The sequence below is a fragment of the Tympanuchus pallidicinctus genome, unplaced genomic scaffold, assembly GCF_026119805.1.
Source record: "Tympanuchus pallidicinctus isolate F22 unplaced genomic scaffold, pur_lepc_1.0 scaffold6, whole genome shotgun sequence".
In the NCBI taxonomy this organism is placed as follows: domain Eukaryota; kingdom Metazoa; phylum Chordata; class Aves; order Galliformes; family Phasianidae; genus Tympanuchus; species Tympanuchus pallidicinctus.
This window is the reverse complement of record NW_026294780.1, coordinates 3,872,349-3,897,528: the sequence shown is the minus strand read 5'-3', so window position 1 is coordinate 3,897,528 and position 25,180 is coordinate 3,872,349. Positions and strand designations below refer to the sequence as shown.

Below are 25,180 nucleotides of genomic sequence, written 5' to 3'. Positions count from 1 at the left end.
ACAGCAAAGAATGAAAACAACACAATATTTAATTAGCAAGAAACTTCTGAAGCTTTTTTTTTAATGTGAAATCCATAACTGCAAAAAAGGTTATTTATTGAGTTCACCCAGTAATTTAAGGTGAATGCTCACAGAAATGACACAATTATAGCCTCTTTTCTTGTGTATGAATTATCTATCTCTAAGCAAGCTGTGAAATTTCAGTTTACCTGTAATTAAACATATTTTCTGAACAATTCTAAATCTGCAGTTTATTTGCAAAAGCTTTATATACAAATTGAATATTCAAAATTCAAGCTGCTTGATTAAGTCAGTAGGCACATAATATGTTTCTATCTCAGAAGCTTGGTTTTCATATCAAAAATCTGATATGAATCATTCAGAATTTGCTTTTTGCAAATACTCTTCAATAATACACTCAAAGTTCATCAAACCTTATTGTTAGTACCTCCACTCAATAGAATAATTACAGAAAGCAAACAATATCCAGCCAAAATTACTAAAATGTCTATATACCTTTTCAGTGGAGGGAAATCTGAGTGACAAAATGAATTTAACAGCATAAAAGAACAAACTATATTTGCTCACTGAACTTTTGAAGGAAGAATGATCTTAACATATCTGCAATATATGTAAATCCCCTCCACATATAAGAGTAACTTATATTGCCACTCCTACATATTTTTCTTAGAAAACTTGTCGTTTACCTGAATTTTAAATATGAAGTGAAAGTATATTTACTTGTGGAGGCTGGATGTATTAGATTTTCTGAATCGCTTTTAACCTTAGTTTGGAAGATATATTTCTCAGCTGCTAAGCTACACGTTAATAGGGGGAAGCTGCTTACCTAAGCTCTTTTTCAGTGCTACAGGGAATACTAAAAGAACAATTAAACCATTGCTTTGATGGGATACAGATGCATACAGATAATAAATATAAGGAGTTTATTCTCATGTCTTCATTGTCTTACTTTCTTTCCTTTTATTGGTAGCTTTATAGAACTAGAAAAGCCACAAAAGCTCAGTGCTAACTTAATGGTGTGACCTCTGGTATTTTAATATTCGTGTATTGTGTATCAAGGCATCATTTACATAAGATAATGAAGTGGAGATGGGGCAGAAAATGTACGCCTGAAAGACTTTCTATAAAAAAAAAAGGATGAACACGTAGTTCTTTGCACAAAGCATTAGAAAATACTGTGATATTTATTATTAAAAATGCTGCTGAAAAGTTTATACATATGTGTCCAGCCATATATATCTTCTATCATTACTTAAGGCAAAAAAACAAAAGATCGCAAAACAATAACAGAAGAAACCATTAAACCCTGCGTGCCTTGTAAGGTCAAGAATATAAGCCTGGGAAAGTACTTTTGTTTTTCTTTTACAGTTTTCAAAGTATATTTTGTTATTATTATTATAGAATTCTAATAAGACCCTATAAATCTGTTCCCTCTATAAATCATATGTCAATCCAGATGTACTGAATTATTAAATCAACTTGATTGCAATTACTTTTAAAAGCTAAAATCATTCACTTACAGGAACTTTTTTTTTTTAACCCAAATGTCACAAGCCTGACACAGTACTGTACATATTGCTAGCAGAAGACAATTGGAAGTACTAAACAAATACTGTAATTCACATTACAAACATACCCAACTGATTATGATGCCAAGCATCAATACCTTTTTTCTTTTTTCTTTTTTTTTTAACTATTTTCTTTTCTTTTTTTTCTTTTTTTTTTTTCTTTTTTTTATATTATTATTTTAAGAGATATGAACTGCTTCATCTCAGCTGAGGCATCACATAGGTGGTGGAAATGGAATGGGTCTAGAGTAAGCATTAATCAATATTATGTGATGGATCAGTGAAAAAGGCAGTTTTCCATTTGCTACGACTTGTACTTTGGGCTTGTTACTTCATCGTATTCCAACCTGAGCATCCAGGTCAGGTAATGGTACATTTATTACAGGTAAGGGATTATATCAGCCACATGTTGTATTTTTTGTTGAATAATTAACTTTCCTTTTATTTCTTTCCTTCAGAATCTGCTTTACTGCATGCTATAACAAGGAGTTGTATTGACTTCAGTGAATCATTTTGTCACCTTTATTCACCAGAAGGACTATTCCAAGATGTCTTATTAAAAAAAAAAAAAAAAGAAAAAAAAAAAGAAAGAAGAAGTATTGAAAACAAAAAGAGGTACAAGGCATCCTGTGTTAGATTACTATGGGACATATGGTATTGATGCAGCTTAGTCATGAATTTATAATACAAAATACCTCTGGGATAACCATGTTCAAGTGCAGACCAATTTTGTTCAAATATCTTTGGTTACGATCTCTTGATGACGCAGTAAATTTCTAAGACAAAATGCAAAGCAATCTTCATCTGCGAGAACTTATTTTTAGCTTTTCACATTCAATTCAGTTGTTTGAATCAAATTGCTAAGTTCCTTGTTTGATAGCACTGCAAGGCTCTTCCAGGTGAAGAAGGGAATAATCAGCCAGGAGTTTTGACTTTCCTGACAATAATATTATCTAGAATTTGAAATTACATTCAGATGCATAACATCTGATGACTTTGCTTCTATTTCCGTAATTTTCATTAACAATGGCACTGCTGTGTAATAAAGCAGCAAAGTATGTTCTGACAGGAAATTCTTTCCTCAAGTGCAAAACAGAATACTGGGCAGAGAAGTTCTTTCAAATTTCACTTTTTCTTTAGTTTAGCAAAGCTGAGGAGGTATTTTCTCATCTGAGATCCCTCTGCAACTGCTGGTGAATATAGAGCTATGTTTGCTCAGAAAATGCTAACATAAACAGGGTCTTTTGTTGCTATTGTCAGGGCACGAGACTCTTCCTCATTTATCTCAATAACCAAGAACTACAAACTGGACTTTTGAACATATACTACTGGATGTCTCTTCATTCAATAAGCTTATGATATAGTAATTGTTTTTTGTTTGTTTGTTTGTTTTGTATTATTTTCCATTTTCATATCCATTGCTGTGTTGCAATTTAACAAAAGCTAACACAAAATTAAATTATTAAAAAAAAAATGTTTCAGAAAAGAACAGCAATCTCCTATGAATACTTTAACATGCACTAGTGTAACCTGTAAGAGAAAATATGCAGGTCACACAGACAACTTTATCCTCTGCATGACACCATGGCCTCATATAAATGAAATGTTAGAAAAACCTCATGTCTTTTGTTTACCACTAGTAATTAAGAAGAAAATCCTCCTTTGGCCTTGGAGGAAAGAGAGGTGATATGACTAATGTATATACACATAGGTCACAACTGAATGCACAACCTTTCTAAAAGCTCTTTTCAAACTGAAAACATCAATAAAAGCTTTTTTTTTTTTTTTTTTTTTTTTTTTTGTAGTTGTTTTTAAACGCACATCTATGTACATTTTTACAAAGTTTCTTTAAATATAGTTCAGGCTGGCAAGTCACCTCTGTGCACAGAACTATACGTATTTTACTGCATAGTCAGTCCTCCTCTTTTTTTTTTTTTTCCATTTTTGTTATTAATAATAAAATTCTATTTCCCCCATCTGGATTACAGCTTCATATGCTGGGTAAAAGCCCATGATGATGTCTTTGTTTCAACAAGGGCCATTCATCGTATGGCACATAAAGATTTTTTTTATTTATTAAAAAGAAACCAAACAAAAAAAACAAAACCAAAACCAAAGACAAAACCAAAACCAAAAAACCAAAACCAAAACATCTGTACAGTCAGTGGCTCTGTGTTCCAGAAGAGTCTGCTTTGCTCGATATGCTCAAAACATCATTTTAAGTGACTTCTTCTGGCCTCAACTTTCAATTAAAGGGGTTGAGATCTTAAAGCAGTATTGTAACAGCAATATACACTTTTCACATTTCACAGGGTTTATAGTTGATCTTTAACATCAGAGAGTTTCTTTGGGAAGGAACAGTAAGAAAATAATGTCTGTCCTTCTCTTTTACTTGTTTTTACTTAAGATTTGGACAAGGTGTTCAATGAATGGTATTATAACTTTTTCCTCTTCTTTTCTTTTTTTTTTTTTTTTTTCTCTTTCTTCCAGGTGGCTTGTGAGGGGGAAGGGCTGAGCTATACCCTAGTAGTTGAATGTCCATGGGGCAAATTCGTACTGTTTTGTCCTCCACTGAAGGTGTTGAAAGTATGCAAAGGCTGCATTCCTGTTAATGTATTTGGGATCATGGTTATGGTGTTGGGAGTCATGAGTGGAATGTCGTCTGGAGACCTTCTCAAAGTAAGCGTGTAGTCAGGTGGACAGGTTAGTCTCAGCGTGTCATGGGCCTGCAGTGATTCACACTCATGGTCATGTTCCAGCTGTTTCATCTGCAATGACATGATCTCTTCATTTTGTATGTGTGCGATATCATTGGTTGTGTTCCTCTGGGGGCTAGGGCGCCTGTGAGTCTCGTGACGCCGCTTGTCTTTCTTGTAATATAATGCAGCAAATGCTAAAATATTGAGGAACAGCAAGGATGCTCCCACAGCAATGGTGACGCTCAGCTCAGTAGAGTAATCTCTCTTGTTTTCTATCAGAACTGTTGTATCCTCGGGAGCTGTTTTATGAGTGTCTTTTGAATGTTTGGGATTGTTGGCAGGTGTCATTGCTGGGCGTTTGGTGGCTGGCCACAATTTACCAGGAGAGCGTCGGGTGACATAAGGAAATGATGTCATGTCAGGAGGGGGTACTTTAGTTGTTGTGGAAACATATTGAAAAATTTCATTCAGGTTGTGAAGGTGTGGCACAAGCTCCAACCAGAAAGCAACTTTTGTTGCTCGGTAGTGATCACGAACTCGTGGTTTCAGGCCAATATGCAGATAAAGCTGATCTTTAGGATTGTATTTGGACCAGGCTACTTCTTCAAAGCGGTTTGGTTTTGTGTGGATGAACTTTGTGTCTTGTGGAACAGGCTGGTTTGGATCTCTACAAAAATAAAAAGCAATGTTATAGTCATTTTAGAGCAGCAACAACAATAACAAAATTCTGTTCCTTAGTTAAGGGTTAATCCTCCACTTAACCCAAAAAGAGAAGCTTGGAAAATTTCCCAACATTTACACTACACGTTATTATGTAAACAAAAGTCTAAATACTTACAGTACAATGTATCTAAGATACAACAATTCTTTCTTGAATGAAAAAAAAGAAAGGATGTGTTTCAGTTATCAAAAGCTCATCTGGAGTTTTGTGAGGCAGTCACATACACTAAAGTAGTCTTAGAGAAGTATTAATTATCTTCTCCCATAGTTTGTAAAGGTTTAGGCTCAGTTCTTCTCAAGATTTGACATCAACATTCTCAGTTACTATACTACTACTTCCACTGCTGTATTTAAGCATCTAATCTCTATGAAAATGTTGAAAATACATGCAATCATGAAAGTTTATAATGAATGTGTCTTACACAGAGCTTCAAAACACAAGTATCAGGGCTAATACAGGTATTTGGGTACAACATGTCCCTGTGTTCCTTTACTGAGCTATTAATACCCCTTTGTTCAGATATCTACTTTGGGATAAGACTTTGAACTATTTTTCTGCCACAAATCAGTCCATAATTTGCATTTTGCATTAAGTGTTCAGTACACAAGGAACTATATATGAGTTTAGAAGCTGTAGTTTTGTCCCAGCTCCTATGGATAAGACCTACATTAGCTGACAAGTTTTATATTAGTTAACTAAGTAATGGCATTTAAAAACAATTGCAATTAAATAATTGAATTCAAAAAAATGTTATTATCCTTTTTTACTGAACTTAACCCAAATATTTTACTGCAATTATGTATCTTCTATCTTTTCTTCTCATTTATTTCTTTCATAAAGATTCAAAATAAAGACAAGTCTGTAACATAATAGGTATTTAAATGTGGTTAACATACACATACCCTTATAATTTTGGCAAGCCTTACTTAGATAAATATAACTTCCTCTGGGCATCAACAAATAAAGAGTTTAAAATAAATCTATTAGTTTACTATTATGACCTACATTAGTTTTAATCCTCTGTAGCCGTAAAGCATATTTTCAGAGACTTTGTGATATATTTTACTGAGAGCGTATGATTTATTTTCTGTGCCTTGCTCTGAAAACTTTCCATTCTCCTTTCCATTCCCATATGCATTAGTTTATTTCCAGTGAAAATGATTCTAATATTTTCCTTTTCTTCCAATATACTGTTATGAATGTTATGGGAATATGAAAAACTACTGTTACATATTTTAAAGCTTTTTTTTTATTATTTTTTTTTTTTTTCATTTCTGTTTCCAAAGGCTCATTGCCAAATTTAGTGCTCCTTTGTTGTTTGTAAATACCTATTCCTTAACCGTTCTCAAAATGGACTGGTAATTTGGTTTTAATAATCTTATGATTCTTTCATTCCTCTGTTTACCTGAAATATTTTTTCCTTTTTCAAGCTGAAGAAATAATTCATTTTCTGTGTAATTTAAGTACTTTGTTTTGTTTATGTATGTGGGTTTCCATATTATACTGGATAAAGTATTTCCCATCTCAATAGGATATAAACTAAAAGTTCAAGAATGGTAGCTATTTTTTATTATTATTATTTTATATAAATTCTGTAAATTCTGAAAATAGTAATTTTTTATTAATTATTCACTATGGCTGAAGCTTGAAAAAAAAATCAGTTTCCAAGTACTGAGGCATTGGATTTTAATATGCTCATACTTTGAAGGATTCTAACATGCATTGAGGAAGGAAATGAAAGTATTTCTTCTATTCTCAAATAGCACAGTGAAGGATTTAGCAAATTCAAAAGGGAAGATATTGGCCCAGCACAATATATCTGCCTCAGTGCATTTGGGCTCAACACATAAATTCTAAAACAAACAAAAAATCAACATGATTATTAAAATGCAAAGCATTTTTCTTTCAGACACTCAAAATTCTGGAAGAGTTACAGCTAAAACGCCCCTTGTGTTCTTTCCTCTTGCTGTTCTGATTCAGAACAGACACTCAGACTCACAGACTCTGGAAAGGATCCTACATAAGACGTAAATTAAACTAGCTCATGTAAATGAGTTGAACTTCATTCATAGTAGAGGAGATGAAGAAGTTCAGTAGTTCAGCTAACTATACTTTGTTTCTAATCCCTTCCCTCTTCTCATGAATAGTTTAAGAAAGAGGAAGGAAGAATCTAGGACTCCCTGAAAGTAAAAGGAAATTGAACTTTATCAAAACAGAAATTACCAAAATATTTAGACTTTTTTTTAGTGTCCATATACAAATGATGCAGACAATGATTTTAGCAAGTAACTTTCTGAAATGAAAATTCTTCCTCTAGAAACAGCCTATGAATATATGAATATTAACCTTTCTTTTCTTTCTTGCTGTATTTGGTAACTCCATGTCTCCTTTTTAACTGTCTATTAGGAATACTGATTTATACTGACTCCTCCTCCAAGCACAAGAGGAGAAGCTACAGATACATGAGACTAGTCTTATATACTGGGATTTGTTTACATGGCCATATATTAGCATGAAATACCCCAATAAAACAATGAACAGAAAAAAAAAAGCAGTCAGTCGTAAACACGACTGCATGTGAGTTGATACTAAACTGCATTGTTGCCATCAAGTCTAGGGTTAATCAATAATTGAGTAGATGGTCTTAATATTGTGTAACTGAACTTGGAAGATAGGCACCTAAATAATTTTTTCATAAGAAAATGACTAAATATAGTTCTAGCTAAAGGATCTAATACACAGTAATATAACTTACCACAATCATCCTGTGGATGTAAATAAGAAAATTTTTATTTTGTCCCTCCTATGCTCACTGGTGATATTTCATAACATCATAACTTTACAAGTTATGACATGATGAGTCCTTTCCTGGTGATGTTAAACAGTTTATCTTATAAATATTTTTTTCCAGTATCCTATTAAAAAAAAAACACGTTTCCAGTATTGTGGATAGCCATAAAATATAGATGTACAAAGCCTGCTCCAAAAGTAATGCCTTTTATTTTATCATATTGGCTCAAAATATCAGTAGTAGATGATGGTGGTATGGCAGCAGTGGGACAGTCTGACAGAATGGCTTCTGACATGGCGTGTCATTGAATTCCTCCATGCAGAAAAAATGATACAAATAGACACTCATTGACACTTACTGAATGTTTCTGGAGACCAAACAGTGGATGTGAACACAGTGAAACGGTGGGTGGTACATTTCAGCCATGGGGATAGCAGTGTGAAAGGCAAGCCGTGTTCTGGATGGTCAAGCACAACTGTCATGCTACAAAACGAACAGCATCTCAATCAGCTCATCACATTACTCAGAGTGGTGACTATGTTGAAAAAGAGTGTTTTGTAGCTGAGAATTTGCTAGTGTTACCGTGCTCTTTGCATCTGTTGTAATTTCCATTGAAATAAACAAGAGGCATTACTTTTGGAGGGACCTATGTAGATACTGTCTTTTCTCCTATACAACTAGCTGTTCAAAAAACTTTTGATCTGCTACATTAACTATAACTTCTGTTTTCCTTTTTTTTAGCCTCTCACGTCAATTTGGTGTTTCTGGACTCTCATGTGGTTCCAGTGTGTAGTTACAGAACAAAAGGAGACAGAAGATTTTCCTTTAAAAACACGTTCTAATTATGATGATAAAAATACAATCTGAATAGTTTTTCAGTTCTATACTTTTTCATGTAACAAATCTCACAGTGCATAGCTTGGTTCCCAATCTCACTGGTTGATAGGGAGGAATATTTTTTGTCAGGATTTTTTGTTTGTAATTCTTTATTTATCCTATTGCTAGAATAAAAATAATGTTTGTTGTTGCTCTTATTTTCCTCTGATGATTTTTTTTCATAATTTATAGAGTTCAGATTAAACAGATTCTACCCCTGAAAATGTTCCTGTCATGAAAATGCATGAACTTGTCTTAAATATACATGACAATCTTTCTTATCTTACATTTTTTATTAAAATGCAAAATCATCTGACTTCACCTATCACTTTCTTTTTCCCACTTTCAACCTGCACTGCTTTGCTCAATTTTATATGTTGCAGTTTATTGTCATTAAATTCTCACCTTTTGGGTTACAAATGTACATTTTTTTTCTCAAGTGCTATGAAGTAAATGTGTCTGCAATAAATGCTGACTGAAGAGTAGCACACATTCCTGTTCACAAGAATTAGTAGGTGACCCATAGGGCAAATGAGGGAACTCTATTTCATAGAGTCTTCTGTTTCACCAGAAGAATTTTGAGAAATGTTAGGAAATTTTCTCTTATCCAGAATTCCAAATAGCATGTTGAAATGACATTTTTCTTTTATGTAATTTTGCAAGAGCATTAACTATTAGTCACCATAATGGAATTGTTAAATTAATGCATTTCATTTTTGGTGTCATTTTTTTACTTCATCAGAGAGTAAAATGTCCTGACAGTTACACAATGAGTCTGCTTCCAAACCACTGAAAGGCCTACTGGTAATTTATTTTCCTTAAGCAGTCTTCTTTAATACATACTTTAAAAAAAAAAAGAAAAAAAAAAAAAACAAAAAACTCTGTAGAGTTTCTTCACACTTTCCTTGATTTTTTAAGTAATCTCTCATTATTATTATTGAGATTGCCATTCCTCCCTGAAACACTGCTACACAATCATGGTTTTGCCTATATTTCCTTCCCTCACTTTTACCTGTTCCCACTGTTGCCATACTTCCAATCAGCTATGAGCTACTGAGGAAAGCAATGCATAAATACTCTGTTTCATCTGACCAACAGACTCGCTATTGAAAACCGTTATTCCTTCGGAGAAAAACATCAAAAGAAATGCAAAGTTCGTAAAGGAGTTCAAAGAAGATTGATTTGAAAATACATTTACTCTTTGTAAGTTTAATTATGTCTTCCTTTAAAAAGGCAAACTGAACTGATATCCTTAATAACTCAGTTAACATTTTGCTTCAGTGACAATAAAATAATTCAGGAGTATTCCTCTGAATTACAAAGAAATTCGGGATTTGTTCTTTACACGTATATCTTTCCCACAGCTGGCTTGAGAAGAGATGGATAAGTGTGGACAAAGACTCAGAGTACTTTAACTACTCAAAAGAGGGTAATTTTTAGAAACCTGATAAATGTTTCTGAGAACATAGTTTCATATCCACTTTGTGAAACTGCAAACCCTTCTTCACAAGAGTGTCACTTTCAGAGTATCCATTAAGGGCTGGCACACATCCCCTCACATCATCCCCGCTCCCTCTGCTGATGTATCTGCGAGCAGTATAACACATGGCCCTAACTGACAGAACATTTGTGCATATAAAATTACAATTTCTGTTAGGATAGTACTACTGACAGTGGACTGAAGCTTTAAGTGCACCTCTTAATGAAGCTCTCACATATAATTTTCCACACAGTGGAATCAAAAGCCATATATTCATGCAATTTTTATATCCCAAATCTAGTTTGTCTCTCCTGCTCTGTAACAAATTACTTCCCTATGTCTAGGCTAAGCTAGAAACAAGGTTTTGAAAAGGCTAACACATGGGTTCATAACTGGGTGATGGTTAAGTGTAGCTTGCTGAAATTAGCTTTCAAGTAGAAACAGCTGCAAACTGCTTGCAACTATGAGTAATAGTGGCAGTTGAGGCTGAAAGAAACTTCCTAAAAATTGTTTAGATGCAACTTACTGTACAGGGAATAATCATAAAAGAAACTGCTACTAACAGTGGGAATGTGGAGATCTCTGTAATAATTCCAATCTTGCACATTTGCAAGAACCTCATGTCCTCTACGTACACATGACACTTAATTCATACAAAAACAAAATCATGATAAAATACTCTTTGAATGTGCACTACAGTCAACATGTGGCATTATTTGTCCATAAGCCAAGCTTTCACCAGTTTGTCTACCCCAATCATCCAACTGATGTCTTATTGTTTCCACATACATCTAAATATTTCACAGTTCATTTGCTTTTGCTTCAGTGCTATGGGATTTCTGCATTCAAAAGTACCTGCTTGTCTAGAAGGCACCTAAGTTTTCTTTTGCTTTGTAAAGTGAGCTGAAATATTGGATTGTGTTTTAATTAATATCAAGGTTTTTGTTATGACTGCAAAAAGTCTCTGCCTTGAACATCATCTTGATATGTTAAAGGTTGCTAAGAACTGTAAGTTTCACAATGGGCGTCTTTGAATTTTTCTTATAACGCTGCATATTACTAACTGCACTGCAGTAAAGCTGTGATTTTCAGAGTCCAATCCTGCCACTAAGCATGGGAAGATTTACAGCACCGTTGTGCCATAAGTATCTTTGTTCAGTACTGAAGACTCAAGGTCAACAAAAAAGTCCTTGCTGTACATGTAAAATACCAGAATAATATTTAGAGGAATGATACAGAAAACAGAGAAATTATTAATAGCACTCACATATTAAGCTGCTCTGGGGGTTTTTTCCTTCATGTCTATAATTCTTTTTCCGCAAAATATTGATGTATTATTTTGTAAGCAGAATTAACTTGAATTTTTAACCTCAAAGCAAAATTTATATCTGAGTCTTTTCTTCATCCCATCCCACTATTCATCATGGCCATTACAGCCTACAGACGGAAAAAAAATATCTTTCTAGTGTCTGCCTTTCTGATTCAGTTTTTCTCTGAGCTCCCATTCCTATGAAGGTCACTAAAAAGAAAACAACTTTCTTACTTTTCTGAGACATAAGCTCTATCTGCCTGACTGTTCTTTCTTCTGGTAGAATACATTTCCTCTGATTTTTCAGTATCTTAGTGAACTGCTTTTTCTCTAAAAAAGGCTTTTTCTTAATAATTGCCCTATTTCTGAATCAAAAATACAGTGCATTATTCTTCTCACTGAGCTACTGAAAGAAAATAGTTTGCAGGAACACACTAATTAAAAATCTATTAAATATGAATAAGCCGCAGTTACATAGTGCCTCACACATACTAAACAGTGCTATAATCGTAAGTCACAATACAGGCTTGGAGCCACTGCTATGGTAATTTGACTATTTTAGGAGCGTGTTATCAACAAGAAGGAATGCTAGAGGTCAAACTTACCCAGTTTTGGCGAAGTTTGTCCAGTATGTCATAACAACTGCACTGAGCATGACATCATTCTTGGAAAAGTTACAGTTGAACAATTCTGTTGGGCCAATCATAGGAATGCCAAACACATACGGGACTTCATCACCATGAGCTGAATCAGCCCAGCTTGGTTTCATTTCACTTTGGCAGTGGTGATAAAATGCATAGAAATACGTTGGAGATCCATACTGAGCATGCAGATCAGCAGTGGCAACAGCAGGAGCAACCCACTGGTGGTCAGTAAAAAGTGCTACCAGGGTCTTTCGTCTTGTTTCAGGGTTTTCCTTGTCTGCCCAGTCCGTATACATGAATTTAATGGTCTCTCGGAGTGTATCTTTTCCTTCTGGATAACCATATAGATTGTCCACAAAATTGGAGACAGAAAAGTCAAAATCATTGGGAGAAACACCATCTTCATTGTCTACAATGCCATCCACAAATTTTAAACCTTCGCCTTGATTTACACCCAGCATTATATCATAGTTAAGGAATTCGCCTTGCTCCATGAGAATCTGAGGGTCATCTGGAATCACATCTCCATCTATCACAGGGCCAAAGGCAATGTGGTACGTGGCTGGAGTGATGGTCTGTTGAATGAGTTCTTTGTAGTTCTTATTCCGAAGGCATTCAACCAAATCAGTGGTATCCAGCATGTCGCAGCCGACTTTATCTGCCAATATCCGAGTGTACTTGGCAGGCTGATAGTTCACTGCCCAGCTGGACAGGGCTGTTCCACTCTGTATGATTGCCTTTTGGAACAAACCTGCAGGTGCAAATTGTTTAAATGCAAATCAAATTATATTAAAATTAAAATTAAAATTAAAAGCAGCTTTCACTAAGCAACGAATGCTTTTGACTAAAGAATGCATATTCCTATATTTCAATTCAGTTTGCATATAATTTTCTCACGATTTCCTTTTTACAGTGTCTGTAATAAGCTATTAATTTAAACCTCTCTTGTTCTTGTTGCTCACATAGAGAAAGAATTAAGGTTTCAGATTATTGTTTCAAGAATAAAACTCATGCTTGTAATGCAGTTTTCTTTTTCTTTAATGGAAGTCCCCTGATTTTAGCACAGTGGTAGTCCTGTAAAATTTTTCTGTAAAGGGGTGGCAGCTACAAGCAATCATAACCTCTTTGCCATGTCGATGACTCTCATAAATGCACTCTTCAGTGGTTTAAAGGTCAAACGAGAATTACACACTCTCATTTCTTTCACAGAAGCCATGCATCATTTAATACAAAAAAATGTGCTCTGCTAAAATCAATTTAATAAGCTTAAGCCCTCTCCTCTGACATTTTTCTTTATCACCTTGAAGTATATACATAAAGAATATACATACATATATATGTACGCATGATTGTGTGTAGTACTACCTATATGGTGAATTAATATGCATGATTGTATGTAAATACTACCTATATGGCGAATTAAAATATGTTTGCACGTTTTGGAAGAATATAAGACAAAAATAAATAGTTCCTTGTGGTTGTTTTAGATGTATTAATATACAGAGCAAACAGAGACTAGGACTGAAGAGCTTCTTTGTGACAGCAAAGCACTGAAAAGCAATCGGAGCTTACTGGAAGATCTGCCTCATCTCCTTTTTCCTAGTAAAGTCAGTAAAAAGACCTATTGTATACTTAAATTAAAATGCTTGGGCCTCTTCTACACAAGATTTCTGCATTCAAACTCTTGAAATACCAAAGACAGCAAGAGCTACAAAAGCATTTGAAGACCTTGAAGCATTTACAAGGAAAAATGACTGAGACCAATAGACCCTTGGTGGTAACAACTTACTGCACATATCACAAAATTTCAGTGATGTCATTGGTTAGACTTTCCATTGTTCCATCTGCTTGTTTTTGGCAGGGCTTACTCAACTGTTACTTACTGTATGCCATTGTGTCACTACCCTAAATTGTCACAAATAATTCTATGTGCTTCCAAATAGGATGTGTTTACCACCAATCATTCCACAATGGCTTGCTAGAGCTGAGCTTTCTTCCATACATTTCTGTATGATAGGAGTAGCATGGTATTATGAATATGATAGATATTTAGCTGTATTGGGCTTTTTTTACAAAGTTATTAGTTCAGGAAGAACAGCATTGTGGGAGGGACCCACATGGAGCAGGGGCTGAGAGTGGCCATGGGGGGGCGGCAAGGATGAAGCATTATGAAATGACTGCAGTCTCCATTCCTCATTCTCCTGTGTTGCTCAGGAGAAGGAGGCAGAATAGGATGGGTGAGGGGAAGGTGTTTTTTTAGTTTCTCACTGCTCTAGCCTGTTATTAGCAAAATACAATAAATTGCATTAGTCTACTTATGATAAGTCTGTGTGGCCTGAGAAGGTAATTGGAGAGTGATCTCCCTGTCCTTATTCCAACACATAAGCTTTTTTCATCACATTTTCTTTCTGTCTTCATTTGAGGAGTATGAGTGAGAGTGGCGCAGTGGAGCATAGTTTCCCACCAGTGTGAAACCACAGCAATTTTTTGTCTTCTATTATAATTTTTTTTTTGCAGTGTTGGTATTACCAACAGGTATCTATGAGGGCTACACTGAAAATAATGCTTCCTATTTTATTATATTAGCGTTACTTTCAGAGAAAATTATGTATATGATACCAGTTCCATACATTCCTTGTATTTTGCTGTTTTTTGTTTGTTTGTTTGTTTGTTTTCAGGGTAGACATTCTGCCAAAATCTTAAAAATTCTGTGTAGGATCTCACAATAAATGTGGGGAGTTACATTAATTTTTTGAGTAAGTTTGAGTTCTGTTGTTATTAATTAAGGAAATAATCTAAATACATGTTGAGAGGGTAGACAATAATGTTTATGATGCCAAATACAAATCTAGAACAATAAATAGTGGGTATTTTACAAAAATTACAGATGTAGTATAATTCTATCTACTGATTTGGCTATTTTTAAAATATATATATATATTCTGTTTTATTTTGCTTTGTTTTACAAAAGATCATAAAAGAATCATTTCTCCATTACTGTACGCTTTCCTTACCTTCTGAATAGTGAGAGAGTGTCAGAAGACTGACACAGGAAGCTCCTGCCCCAGATCCAAAAATAGTAACTCTTTTTGGGTCTCCTCCAAAAGATCCAATATTTTCTTCAATCCAACGCAAAGCTTGGATTTGGTCAAGCAATCCGTAATTGCCTTTTGCAGCTTGGTCCCCAGTACTTAAAAAACCTATAAGGCAAAAAGGGATAATTTTAGTTCACCAGACACAGAATTGGCTGCAGGATATCCACACATTCACAACACATACTCTCATATTTTCATCTTCTGGGCTATTTTTTTCCCCCTTTTTTAAAAGGTTACAATCCTAGTTAAATGTCTCCAGCGCAGACAGTAGAAATAATTCTGCACGCTGTTTGATTTTGGTTTGTTTTGCTCTGCTGCAAAGGTTTTATTTTTTGCAAAATCATTAGTTTCTTTTTCTGAAATAACATCGTATCAGTGAAAATATACAGACTGAAGATATTAAATGTTTAATAGCTGTATGTTATTAAGGTACAAAAGCTTAGGAAATTGTTTTTCAGTAAAGGCAACACACAGCAGCAAATCATACACCAAATCTTCCCCTAAGAGCAGTGCTCCCTTAACACATTCATTTAAATGCTTCCTAACCTGGACCAGCATTCTCCTGACCTACATAGCTCTACAAATCACTCTATTTTTTATAAGGATGGATATGCTCAGAAAAAAGAAAATAGTAAAAGGAACAGGAAACAATGACAAAAATCACACTCAAATTTTTCAAAGGGTTTTTATTAGGAAGACAGCAAGTAAACTGTGAACAATTCAACCATTAGTAGGGAGATTTTATCTGAACTAATCAGGTTTTGTTTCTTTCCTTGGAAACTGTAGGACAAACTGTGCTACTGTTTTTTGTTCCTGTACTGTAGTTATCAGATTTTAGAAACAAAGAGCGACACATTTGCTGCTTGTCTTGCTGCTTAGAATGAAATGACCAGAAGACTAGGACCAAGATTAATTTGTTTTTCTGAAACCAACTAATGTGAAACATTAGCCACGCTGCCTATCATTCACGGTCTAGACCTTGCGTTACATCACAATTACCACATCAAGTCATGTACTTACAATTTACACTCTTTAACTCCTACAGACTTTCACTGTCAGACAACTGGAAGTCAGTAGTCTATAAGAAATACCTTAAATCAAATGGATGTTTTCAGGTGGACATCACTGAGTTAGGCTCCGCTGGCAGCAACATGTCAAGTCAAAACAAGGGACTCAGTTACTAATGTTTAAAAGCTATCACTTCAGAAAATTAGCCAGAAAGAGGCCTCGCAACTCAGGAGATATAGAGTCCCAGAGCAGTTTGAAGTGAGATTAACCATCTGCAGCCTTGAGCCACTTCAGCCTACTATGCCAATTTCTTCTGGTCTGTTGGGGAAGGAGACCCAAGACCCCGAGGAAAAAAAACCCTTGTGGTACATACAAATACTGGCAAATGGAAACAGATTTCTTTGTACTCCTTGTAGGTATTTTTCAGTAACAAAAAGGAGGGAAGTTCACGAAGTTTGAGTAATTAAATGACTGAAAATGGAGGAAGTGGAAAAGAAGGTGAAAGTAAAGAAGAAACCCTATGTGTTGAACATTCACAGATGCATTTCCATAATGCTTTCTATGATAAAATTTCTAAAATGAGATGCAAATCCAGCCTCAATATATAAAAGTAATGCCACATAAAGAACTAAACTCTAAATTTATAGCATCATATAGACTACATCATAGTGACATAAATTTCTACATGTAAGATCAGCCATAAATGAATAAAAAGTATTACCTCTCATTTAAAAAAATCATATTTAATTAGCAACTTTAATTGATATTTAATGTCAATAAGTGTTTCATTTTTTCTTTATTTCTTTTTTTTAAAAAATGTTATACAATTACAGTAATATGAGTCATAATTCTATGGCTAAATATATATGGCACATATATATAGGACAGTCTGTGAACTGAAAATCCATGGATTAGTACTTTAATAGGACACAGAAGCCCTTCTCACTATCCTAATGCAACAAAGAAAGGATGGCAAGTGCTGAATATAGGCAACAAATAACAATTTTTCCTTTCCATATAATGAACTAGAAACACATTGGCTGTAATACTCCGTTCTTGACTTTATAAACCTGTTTTCCATTAAAATACAGTGATTGAGAAGGACATCCACATGGATCTCCTACTGCAAAATGCCACAAACAGCAACAGCAGAAAAAGGAATCTGAGCACAACATGTGTGAGTGAAATGTCTCAAACATTTTTAGGAGACATTTGTTCCAAACTGATTAGCCATGTAAGGAGGGCAAGAACGCCACCAGCTGAACTGAGCAGCACTCAGGGATTAAGAGTCTTTGGAAACAACAATCAGTCTGGAGAGAAGTATAAAAGAGGCATGAAAATTTAGAAAAGTGCAGTAGTTAGTGATGATCCTGAAGTTTTCTTTGAAAGTGTGCCAATGATCTGAATTACAGTGCAAGCATGGGCATGCACAGGATCAAAATAATAAGACTTTTAGTCACATGATTTTCATTTGCAAGGAGCAAGCTAATGTGAAGTTACATTTCAGCAGTGGATCTTGTCCATATATAGAAACATTTCTGCACAATATTTCATTTACAATAAATACGATATTGGAATTTAATGTATTCTAAAATTCTGGCAATAAAATTTGCAAACTGAAAGTTATACAATGGTTTATGGGCATAGAATAGATAGTTTATATAGTAAATAGAGATAGTAAATTAGAGGATAAATTAGAGAGTAAATAGAGGACAATAGCATGAGTATGTCAAAGCAGAAATAATAATAACTGACACTCTTATGCCATGTAGCACTCAGATGAAATAAGGAATGAAAGGATGTATAGACCACTGTTAATTTTAGCTACCGAAAAGCTTTGTGTCTAATCTAATGTTATTAGCACTATCCTGACAGATAGCCTGTGAAAAACAAAGCAAAACACTCTCCAAAACCAGCTTCAGATTTTTACACACCTGAATTTGAATGGATAGAATTCCCATAAAATCAATTTTTTATCCAAGCAGACAACAGTATATGATCAGCTGAGACCAATATTTTAGGCAAGTTTAGATGAAATCAGCCCTACATAGAGAATGAAGCTAGTACTGGTAGTTTCCATAGTTCAGGACAGCCTAGAAAAAGGGCAGACTCTGCTCTGCCTTCTATGAAAACACTGGATGACTCCTCTGACTTCACTGCATTCCTGGACTGAAGCACCAGAAATGTTAATTTGTTTCCATTGCTGCCATTTGCTCTGAAGCAAGTGGGCATGCTATTGCCATGAGTACAAAATTCACTTTAAAAGAACAGACAAACATACTCTTAGGTAAGTTAAAGGAGGAAACATCATGAAGTTAAATACAGTGAGTTATGTTCTGACAGCTTTAGAGATAAATGCCATCTCCAAAATAATCAAAATCCTGCAGCAATTTGCATTTATTTATTCCTATGAACTGATTTCCCATGCTTTTAAGTCATTCAAAAAATAAAATATTATGATGATTTTCCTTTTCTATTTCTCAGTCAGTATTACCCAGGATTATATCGAGGGGAAAGTCCATTCTTCATCTTTGTATTTGGTCCTTGGACCTAATCCATATCAAATCAATTTGATGGCTGGCTGAAAGCCTAAATTTTGACTATGAGTGTTCCTCCATTGATTTTTTTGTCTTTCAGTTCTTCTTCTCTGTTCTTTGACTTTATTCATTTATTTATTTATAATTTTTATTTTCTTTTTCATCCTAGACAATGGAACAAGACACTAGGCACTGAGTTAGTGAACTGTGTTTAATTTTTTTTCTCTTCATTCCTTACTCATCCCTTACACATCAGTCAGCAATTACATTTGAATTTCAATGTCAACACCAGCTGCAGAGGAAAGTTTCCATAATAAAGGCCTTCAAGTAAAGAGTAATTTGCCTGCTCTAAATGAAGAGCAGCACAATGGTAACAACTATCAAGAACACATGTACAATGTGGCATTTTTCAAATAAGGTAAATATTACATCATGTCTTTCACGTCCTCAGTTTAAACTTGCTTATTTTATTCTCATCTTAGTGACATTCGACATACACAACCATACAGTTGCATATATCATTGTCTGCAGCCTGTGCCAGGTATAATAGACTACATGTTGTTAGAAAGCTAACAGGAAGGTAAGGAAGCCAGTAAAACTAGAAATTGAAAAGATTGTCCTGTTACGATTTTGTGCAGGTTGTCTTTGTGAAACAAATAGCAACAATTTTATCTTATTTTTTCTCAAGAACCAGCGCTTTGCACTACTCAAGTAACTCTTAGAACACACTTTTGTAAAATCTGTAAAAAACAAAAATTTGTACTGCAATGATGGGTATAAAATCTTCCAGTGGAAAAAGACAGGATCTAGTGTGTGAAAGCCATATTTTCTTTCTCTTTCAAAATATTATAAAAATTCACAAAGGTTCAGTACTGGAAAATGACACCAACTTTTTAAGATGTAAAGGAACTCACATATGAGAAAACTAACCATTTTATTTGACTTTTACCACACTTGATGAAGAATAACATAAAAATGAAAGACTAAATTTCATTCTGTCACACTGTTTATTAGCTAACAAAAGAAATTTCACAAGTACATCTTAAAATGAGACATAATCTTCACAGCAAATTAATATTTTTCCCCTCTTGCACTTTATATATTTTCTTAAAACCAAAATATTCAATTTCTAAGCTTATGATGTTGCCCTTACATAAAATCTAATGCCAAACTCAACAAGATACATTGAACAGCCAAGATATCGTAGTGAAAAATTAATCAAGGGCAAACATATACAAAATAAACAAGTTAGTGAATTTTAATCTATTTCTTTGATTATTTCTAAACCCTGTTTCATTTTAAATTTCTTCTGTCTTTATGCCTCTTCACAACTGCTACCCAGAACTGTGTATCCTGCTCCAATTTGTTTGTCTCTCCAAGTTTATCAAAAGGAAGATTAATTTGTATTATATCTTATCACAAATAAGACATAAGAAATATGAATAATGTGGAAGAGACTATGCTTGGAAGCATAAGCATGTCTTTTTCATTTTCATTACCTTCATTTATGAAATGCCAGAGGAGGGTATTTTCAAGGCAAAGCACAAATGACAAACATAAAGCAAACTCCTATTTTCTAATAGGTTTTTTTTTTTCCCTGTACACATCACATTTACCAATGTAAAAGTGCTCCTGCTGAATATAAGTGCTAAAATCTTCAAACGTTAAAGACAATCCATCAGGATTTCATTCATTTCATTAACTGAAACCATAACTAGTATGGGAAGTCCCTGAGATAGGAACAGTCTGAGGTTAGAGAACTATTAGAGGGAATTGATATATATGTTTGTTACTCTTCTCCAAGCCTCCCCAACAGAGTTCAGAGGTAGGATGCTTTGCTAGGTGTAAAAGACTTTTTTTTTTTTTTAATATTCAGCAACACTGTCTCTTAGGTATGGCCTGGTCCTCTAAAATAGAGGTCACAGAAATAAATTTCAGTCTGCTATATTCATCCTATCTGGCTCCAGCTAAGTCTCATTTGAATTTTAACTCCAGATGTGATGAGTAAAAAGAAAATTGCAGAAGACAAGTCATTTTCCAGTTTCCATATGAGTTAGTAGATTGTATTAATACATAAGACATAGCAGTACCTTTTAAAACAATATTCTAACACGAGCTTAAGCACAAAAACAGCTTGTTAAAATTGTGTCTTGATGGATTCTACTATGTCTTCTACTATGAAGACAAAACAATTACCACATACATAAAGTACAAAAAAATAGGTGAGAGAGAGAGTAATGTGAGAATACTGCTATTTTAAAATTTTATTTTTATTTTTTATTTTTATTATTTTTATTTTTATTGCTATTTTTTTCAGGAGAAAATCTAGATTAGAATACATTAAAGTCATCTGAAAATGTCCTGAATCACATATGATTAAAAGAACATTTAAGGGAAAAAGGATGAGAAAAGACAGTGTGATGGATAATAGCAAGACCAATTTTATATATATTTCTAAGGAGTGAAAAGCTTCTCAAGGACCGTAAATTTATCAGTCTAAGGAGGTCAACAAATTTCCTTCAGTTGAGCTATTATGAAGTTTCTATCATAAAATATTTTTAATGAATCCAATTAAAATTTGTACGTGACATCATTTTTAAATCTGCCATGTACAGTGTAAAATGCTCTGAAACTATTGTGCAATGAGATTAGGCCCACTAATATTATCTATATTATTAGATATTGAAACTATACTCAACATTCAATTTTTTATTCTTCTTTTATGGTGAGCTCACTGAAAAAGCTTTTGACAACTGTTCTGAATGTAGATTTTTTTAAAATGGTAAATAAAGATGAGAGCAATAAACACTGCAGAATGCATTGATTGATCTGTTATCTTCTCATTTACTATTTATCCAAGTGGTCACAGATTAAACTTGCCATTACACAAAATATAATCAATATCACAATAGATTCACAGAACTATAAACAGTTTATATATATATATAAAAAAAAAAAGAAGTGATAAAGAAAAAGAAGCAAGTTAAGTTCAATCTGTCGCTCTAAGAATGCTACTGTCAGGGAAGGAAAAAGAAAAAAATTAAAAAAAAAAATAATGTGGAGTCAAAACCAAAGTCACTAAACGAGACAAATGCATTCCAAGTATTGAAAACCAAATGAATGAGAATCTTTGACCAGCAGCCAAGCACCCTCATAGCTGCTTGCTTAGTTACCTTTCACCAGCACAACACAGGGAGAAAATACAAAGAACTAAAGCAAGATGATCTGTGGGTTGGGATGAAGACAATTTAATAGATGATAGAAAAACACAACCAAATCAAAGGACATTGTTCAACACTTCCCAAAGGCAGATCAATGCCTAGACAATCTGAAACAAAAGTTACTTTGGAAGCCAAACCCACCCCTTTTTCTGCCTTCAGTTTTATTGCTGCTCATGGTATTATATACTAAGGGAAATGACATCAAATGGAAATTTCAATCAATTTTTATGTCTGTGTCACCTATGAGCGTTTTGCCTACCCCAGGACTAATGACTGCAGGGAACGGGGTTGGAAAAGATACAAAAGCCTTACCACTGTGTAAACACTGTTCTGCAGCAGCCAAAACATTGGTCATTGGTGTCATCAACACCATAAAATCAAAACACAGCAACGTAATTTAACTCATCCTAGCCAAAATCAGTGTATTATTTCACAGTTATGGTGCAAACCTCCATTTCAATAGCATCTGATTTCTTTTTAGAAACTTCAGAAATTTTATATTACTAAGACTTGAACTTTTCATGTTGTGGAATGTTGTGAGCTTTTAGACTATTGGATCGTCAACACATAATTTTAAATTAACACTTAAGTGTTAAAAATGAGCAGGAACATTGTAACATTTTAATATTTATAAACACTTGTTATGAGAACAAGATTACATTTCACTTCTTTATTGAAAAAAAAGATGACTATGTCCTTGCCTTACTTATTTCTATTCCATGCCACTATAAAGTATAGGGTCAATAGCTATGAATTATGAAGAATGCTGTCATGAAAGCTTGTGTAACATGTAGTAGGATTTTTCTGAGTAATTAGACAAATCAGCTCTGTTGATAATATTCGACTAGAATTAGTAATATCCTCAATGCTTTGAAAAATGCTTAAGTCTGACAACACACAGAGTAGGAAACTGGGGAGAAATGAACCTTTTCACTTGCTAGTCTGACTAATCACTAACAAAACCTCTAATGAAATTCCTGGGAGACAAAAATAAAGTTGAAAAGTGAGACTAATATTAAAAATCTTTTTATACTACACACTCTGTGCGTATCTTGTTAAAATGATTAATAAGTGTACTGTACAGTTCCCTTTGAGATAGGTATAGAACAAATGGTTTCCTACCAGAGTAAATGATTCATAACTTTTAACCACCTTGATCAGTAGGTTTTTTTTGGTACTCAAGTGCTCCTTAAAAATGAGATTTCTAAGATATTCTGCAATATCTAAGATGCATGCTAAAGAACCCAGTAAATGGAAGCAGACAAGGTGCTCTATTTAAACAAAAACTTGATAAATTAGATCAAAAGACTAAATAGAAATGTATTAATTCTTATTTATTTTTTATGCTGGAGGATACTGGAAGGAAATAGAATTTCCCTTGCCATCAGTTTTTAATAAATTCTGGGGGAATGGGAGTGAATACATAAACAAACATACAAACATTTTCTAGTCTTCAAGTTTTTGTTCCTTCTTAATATGCTTGATAAAATGGTTAAAGTTGCTTTGCATTTGCCATAGCTAAAAGGATTTGTATTTGCCATAGCTGAAAGAGACCACAGAGGTAATGAGTTCTATTGCTGCAGCTACCAAGATTGTTGTATTCAGGGATATTACATTTGGGTGTACTTAATTTTCACAATATTGGTAGGTGTGTAAGTATGTTTCAAGATGTCTGTATCACAAGTTAAACTTTGCTCTACCACTCTGATTTTGCAGCTATAGGTAGGGTAACTAAACTTCATTCCTCTGTTGAATACAGGTCTCCCAGGAAACCCCAATGCCTGAAGCCACATAGATGATGAGCAACATAGCCAGCATCCCATCATTTGAAGATGATCAGGGGTCTGGAGCACCTTCCCTATGAAGACAGGCTGAGGGAGCTGGGATTATTCAGCCTGCAGAAAAGAAGGCTGCAGGGTGACCTCATTGCAGCCTTTCAGTATCTAAAGGGAGCCTACAAATAGGAGGGAAAGGGGTTGAAAGGGTTGGTGACTGCAGGACAAAGGGAAATGGTTTTAAGTTGACGGAGGGAAGATTTAGGTTGTATGTCAGGGGGAAATTCTTTACAGAGAGAGCGGTAAGGTGCTGGAACAGGCTGCCCAGAGAGGTTGTGGATGCCCTGTCCCTAGAGGTCTTCAAGGCCAGGTTGGATGGGGCCCTGGGCAGCCTGGTCTAGTATTAAATGGGGAGGTTGGTGGCCCTGCATGTGGCAGGGGGGTTGGGGTTTCATGATCATTGAGGTCCCTTCCAACCCTGGCCATTCTGTGATTCTGTGATTCCGTGATTCATCCCTCACAGGACTCCTATATGCTGATGTGGGAACTCTGCTCTCTCAATGATATACTAAGCAGCTTTGGAAATGGCTAAAATGATATTTCTATAAAGATAAAAAGTTTTCATGCACTTCTGTCTCCATGTACTATCCAAAATAGAGCTTTAGAAGACTTTAATCAGATCAGGTAATCTTTCAGGAGTAACATAAACAGTTTTCTAGCAATTCTAGCAGTATACTCTTATCCACTGTGACTTCTATTGATAGGAAAAATGATCCTATATGCAAATATACTTTCTTTTTTCTTTTTTCTTTTTCAAAGGAATTTTTGACAAAAATATCTTAATGAAATCTTTGACACTGAAGTCCACAGAATATATTAAAATAGATTGTCTCAGATTGGGTTTGCACACCATGAATATCTTCTAAGAAATAAATGGATTTAAGTAATGTGCTTCAGCATTCAGAGTTCTAACAAAGTGAACAAAATCAATGCTATTGCACACTGAAACGTTCTGAATTAATTATTCTAAGTATGCATTTACCGTGACTGCAGAATCATTATGTGTTACAATTGATATTCTTAAAAAGAAAACAGAAAAAAAAAAGAAAAAAAAAAAAAAAAAAAAGATGTATGAAACTTCACATCACTTCCAAAGCCACAGTAACCCAACCATTGAGCACACAGAGTTTTAAAGCATAGTTTGATGATATAGGAGTATTCCTAAGAGAAACAACAAATGGAATGTCAGTAACTGTTATGTCATTATCTACCAAAAATTATTCCTTGCAAGTAATAAATTTGTTTCTAAACTGAGGCACTTCATCCAAATTAAAAAAAAATAGTAATTTAGAAGATAGACCTCAGGTCAGACATACTGAATTTAAGCACACTATTTTGCAAAGAAGAAACTAATGAGGATTCCTCAGTAAGAGTG

At 34.3% G+C, this 25,180-nt stretch overlaps 1 protein-coding gene across 4 annotated transcripts in view; it reads right to left on the bottom strand.

Moving 5' to 3' along the window:
• Positions 1-1,186: 1,186 nt before the first annotated feature.
• The window catches only part of NLGN4X (neuroligin 4 X-linked), a 153,369-nt gene continuing 129,375 nt past the window's right edge, over positions 1,187-25,180 (bottom strand). For all 4 annotated transcript variants that reach the window (XM_052705749.1, XM_052705754.1, XM_052705750.1 and 1 more), the window contains 3 exons: positions 15,124-15,309; positions 12,071-12,860; positions 1,187-4,955 (listed from right to left, as the gene is read on the bottom strand). In XM_052705749.1, the coding sequence (XP_052561709.1) occupies positions 4,106-4,955; positions 12,071-12,860; positions 15,124-15,309 (1,826 nt within the window). In that variant the 3' untranslated portion in view covers positions 1,187-4,105. The remainder of the gene's footprint in view (positions 4,956-12,070; positions 12,861-15,123; positions 15,310-25,180) is intronic.